Source organism: Cololabis saira, chromosome 21 (assembly GCF_033807715.1).
Source record: "Cololabis saira isolate AMF1-May2022 chromosome 21, fColSai1.1, whole genome shotgun sequence".
In the NCBI taxonomy this organism is placed as follows: Eukaryota; Metazoa; Chordata; class Actinopteri; order Beloniformes; family Belonidae; genus Cololabis; species Cololabis saira.
Window position 1 is genome coordinate 10,410,138 of NC_084607.1, and position 4,852 is coordinate 10,414,989.

A 4,852-nucleotide genomic window follows, 5' to 3' on the forward strand; every position below is an offset into this window, starting at 1 on the left:
GTACAGCTCTGCACATCACAGAGCACGAGAAGCATAAGAGATGCTTATTCCAATAGGCCAATATGGCTTTATAGTTATGCCTTTTCACTGGCTGGTATCTATGAATACATTTGTAAAAGGTTGCAGCCTAAAGATACCCTAAAAAACTGAGAAACAAAGAGAAATACATACAAATCAAACTAGCAGGTTTTATCTATGAAGAGAAATCAACCACCACACACTTATAGTGGGTCATGACGCACTAGGGTGCATTACCTTTGTAGCAGCCCACATTTCAAGAGAAGTACTTTTTAAAAATGGTTCACCTTTATAAGTTTAGACTCAGCAGATCATATTAACTCACTGATCTGGCTTTTAAGTACCCTTCAGGGAAAGAAAAAGTGCTATGGACCTGCTTGTAACCCATTCAGCATACTATATTTCAGCAACGTGCAGATGATGCCGCTCTCCGACTGTTTTATTTACATTCTCCCTTTGTCACGAGTGTCAAATTCAGACAGCCCATCTGAAAATCATTATAATGTATTGTGTACGGTGTCAGTGAAGGTTACTGCCAGGAATTTTACATGAAGTCTTCTTCAGGGACGCCCTGCTTGCCGTCTGCCAAGAGTTTGTGGTGCTGAGGGCTTTTGTTTCTGAGCAAGATGCAGGGAACATTATCCAGGTGGCTGAATACCCATGTGATGGCTGAAAGATGAAACTAAACTGGCATGCCTGTCAGGCTCCAAACCCACAAGCGTCTACTTAACTGGCATTACTCTTGTCTTACGCTTCAACAGTCAGCAGAAATACAGCCGTTCTTCAAAATAAGAGCAAAGTGCTGGAAAATGATCCAGCACTCACCATTGTAATTAAATCCAAACCTCTGAGCTAAATGAGCACGAAAACATGACCTTCAAGTCCATGTAGCCCTGTTTAACGTTGTCAGTAGATGAACTTGAGTAGTGAGCCGGGAATAGCAGCAAGCTATGACATAACACTGCACATTTCATCCCTCAGAGGCACGCGATTAGACTCCTACTCTTCAGGAAACTGTTCAACAGAAAGGCTCGGGCTGCAGCTGAACCTCCGGTTCAGTAAGAAGAAAAAAAACACGTCAGTGCCTATTGATCACAAAAAACCTTCAAAACGCTACCAGCTCTCAAAAAATGTCACTAAAGCTGAGGTCAAGTGGAAACCAAATCTGCTTGGGATGTGTGAAAACTATTAGCAGATTAACAGGAGTACAAGAAAAACAAAAAAGACTTCAAACTTCACAGAGACACTGACGTGTGCTGCTCCACACTAGGGATGGGTTATATTTTACCGTTCACGATATACCATCAAAAAAATTCCCCACGGTAAGAATTTGTCATCTCACGGTAAAAACGATAAATTCCCGTTGATGACGTTTTTGTGTAAACCCGGATTTATGGTTCTGCGTTAAATCCACGCACAACGTACATGAAGAAAGAAAGAAAGAAAGAAAGAAAGAAAGAAAGAAAGAAAGAAAGAAAGAAAGAAAGAAAGAAAGAAAGAAAGAAAGAAAGAAAGAAAGAAAGAAAGAAAGAAAGAAAGAAAGAAAGAAAGAAAGAAAGAAAGAAAGAAAGAAAGAAAGAAAGAAAGAAAGAAAGAAAGAATCTCCTAAAATATGAACGAAAGAAAGAAAGAAAGAAAGAAAGAAAGAAAGAAAGAAAGAATCTCCTAAAATATGAAAGAAAGAAAGAAAGAAAGAATCTCCTAAAATATGAAAGAAAGAAAGAAAGAAAGAAAGAAAGAATCTCCTAAAATATGAAAGAAAGAAAGAAAGAAAGAAAGAAAGAAAGAAAGAAAGAATCTCCTAAAATATGAAAGAAAGAAAGAAAGAAAGAAAGAAAGAAAGAAAGAAAGCAAGAAAGAAAGAAAGAAAGAAAGAATCTCCTAAAATATGAAAGAAAAAGAAAGAAAGAATCTCCTAAAATATGAAAGAAAGAAAGAAAGAAAGAATCTCCTAAAATATGAAAGAAAGAAAGCAAGAAAGAAAGAAAGAAAGAAAGAAAGCAAGAAAGAAAGAAAGAATCTCCTAAAATATGAAAGAAAAAGAAAGAAAGAATCTCCTAAAATATGAAAGAAAGAAAGAAAGAAAGAAAGAAAGAATCTCCTAAAATATGAAAGAAAGAAAGAAAGAAAGAAAGAAAGAAAGAATCTCCTAAAATATGAAAGAAAGAAAGAAAGAAAGAAAGAAAGAAAGAAAGAAAGAAAGAAAGAATCTCCTAAAATATGAAAGAAAAAGAAAGAAAGAATCTCCTAAAATATGAAAGAAAGAAAGAAAGAAAGAAAGAAAGAATCTCCTAAAATATGAAAGAAAGAAAGCAAGAAAGAAAGAAAGAAAGAAAGCAAGAAAGAAAGAAAGAAAGAATCTCCTAAAATATGAAAGAAAAAGAAAGAAAGAATCTCCTAAAATATGAAAGAAAGAAAGAAAGAAAGAAAGAAAGAATCTCCTAAAATATGAAAGAAAGAAAGCAAGAAAGAAAGAAAGAAAGAAAGCAAGAAAGAAAGAAAGAAAGAATCTCCTAAAATATGAAAGAAAAAGAAAGAAAGAATCTCCTAAAATATGAAAGAAAGAAAGAAAGAAAGAAAGAAAGAATCTCCTAAAATATGAAAAGAAAGAAAGAAAGAAAGAAAGAAAGAAAGAATCTCCTAAAATATGAAAGAAAGAAAGAAAGAAAGAAAGAAAGAAAGAATCTCCTAAAATATGAAAGAAAGAAAGAAAGAAAGAAAGAAAGAAAGAAAGAATCTCCTAAAATATGAAAGAAAGAAAGAAAGAAAGAAAGAAAGAATCTCCTAAAATATGAAAGAAAGAAAGAAAGAAAGAAAGAAAGAAAGAAAGAAAGAAAGAAAGAAAGAAAGAAAGAAAGAAAGAAAGAAAGAAAGAAAGAAAGAAAGAAAGAAAGAAAGAAAGAAAGAAAGAAAGAAAGAAAGAAAGAAAGAAAGAAAGAAAGAAAGAAAGAAAGAAAGAAAGAAAGAAAGAAAGAAAGAAAGAAAGAAAGAAAGAAAGAAAGAAAGAAAGAAAGAAAGGTCATTCCAGTTTTGCAGTACAGGTGGTAGTAGTATTTAGTATCTTTTAGAGCAGTGTTTTGGGGGCTCCAAAGACTGAATGTGGTGATAGATTTATAGTTACAAAGGTGGAGTTGAATTGGTATTTTTTTTATCGTAATTTTTATTATTTTGTTTTGTTATTTGTTTGTTATATTTGTTATCGGGATAAATGCCAGAAATTATTGTGATACATTTTTTAGTCCATACCGCCCATCCCTGCTCCACACATACATATTTTCTCTTCTCCCCGTCCTTCATTTCTATTACAGTGCATGAAACATGCTTTGTGAGTAAGAAGGCTTGAAGGTGTGGTAATCGGTTGGAAGTGGTTTTGTTTATGAAGTGGGGAAACCTTTAACAAGGCTCTAATGCTGTATTTCAATTTCTAGTATGTCACAAATTGAATTTGATAGCTGCAGAGGAAGTAGACATGAAGCCGCTCTCAAGTGATAAGAGCGAAAGGAAGAAGATGAGCAGGAATGCTGACCTTTTGCCTCGTTCTCATTATCAGATATAATTGCTTTGTTTGAACCCTCTTTGATGGCAGTTCCTAAAATAATGACTGAATTGTCACTCTCTTACAGGGATGACGTGCCAGGCGAGGACGTCGTACACTGAGGATGAGGTTTTATGGGGCCATCGCTTCCTGCCGGTGATGTCCCTGGAGGAAGGCTTTTTCAGGGTGGACTACTCACAGTTCCACAGCACATTTGAGGTGAACACTCCGCCGTACAGCGTCAAAGAGCATGAAGAGAAGAACTCGTTGCCTTCGCCACTGTCCACTCCCACCCCCGCGCTGGCTGAGGGCCACAGCGCCCGGCGGAACCGGGTGTTTTCAGTGGATTGCATCAACACCACGGTGGAAAGAGCCCGTCAGGGAGGCACCGTCGGCCGACTGCCGAGCAAACTGCAGAGGATGAGCTCCTCTGGGAAGGAGGACCTGCAGAGGAAGGTGCTCATGCTGGGCTCTCAGCACTCGGAGAAGGCCTGCAGCACCGGGGACCTTCCCCTGAAGCTGCAGCGGCTCAGCTCCTCGCCCAGTCCTACGGCACAGAATCGGCTGGATCTCAAGTCCCTCAAGGTGGGCTTTGAGCCCATGACACAGTCCACCGGAGACCTGTACCAACACAGCCCGCCCTCTGGGCTGTCTCCTGCTCCGGTCCCCTTGCACAGCCCTCTTCTGTCAGCGGGAGGGCGGCCGGAGGAAAATCTCCCAGCAAAGCTACGGAAGATGAATGCCGACCGCTGAAACCCAGACAGCTGACAGGCGGAAAACAGACTCACGTTTATCTGGGAGACTTTTAAAAGGGGGAGCAAATCTTACCCTTTATTGTTTTTTTTTTCATGAAAACACAATCTTTTACTGGAATTACTGTGATTGTGTGTTTCTTAGCGGAAGCATTCCTGCAGACTTTGTTACAGACAAGACAAGAAAACACAAGCTTAATGCTTTCTGCGAACTGCATGTATCCTCAAATTCATTGTTTTGCAGATGCACTACTGTACTACATGATCAATCTACGTTATCCAAATATAAACTATATTAAGATAATAATAAACACTGTTTTATCTTTGTTTTTGTTGAGTTTTGATTTCAGTCAAGCAACTTCTGTTGAACTTATTCAATGATTCCTTCATGATTCTGGAGATTTGAGCCCTCTATAGGTGACACTTTGTAGAGGAACAATCTATTGGCTGTTAGTGTGTGAGGTAAATTTGAAGAGAGAATAATGAGACATAAATTAAACTGGAGAATATAGCTCGAGAAAAATGTCTCTATTTACAATAAGCCTGA

General features: G+C 37.7%; 1 protein-coding gene across 1 annotated transcript in view; it reads left to right on the plus strand.

The window, feature by feature from the left end:
- kcnj19a (potassium inwardly rectifying channel subfamily J member 19a) overlaps window positions 1-4,631 on the plus strand; it is a 21,179-nt gene extending 16,548 nt beyond the window's left edge. The window contains exon 3 of the mRNA XM_061711666.1: window positions 3,642-4,631. Within this exon, the coding sequence (XP_061567650.1) occupies window positions 3,642-4,306 (665 nt within the window). The 3' untranslated portion in view covers window positions 4,307-4,631. The remainder of the gene's footprint in view (window positions 1-3,641) is intronic.
- The last annotated feature ends 221 nt before the right edge of the window (window positions 4,632-4,852 follow it).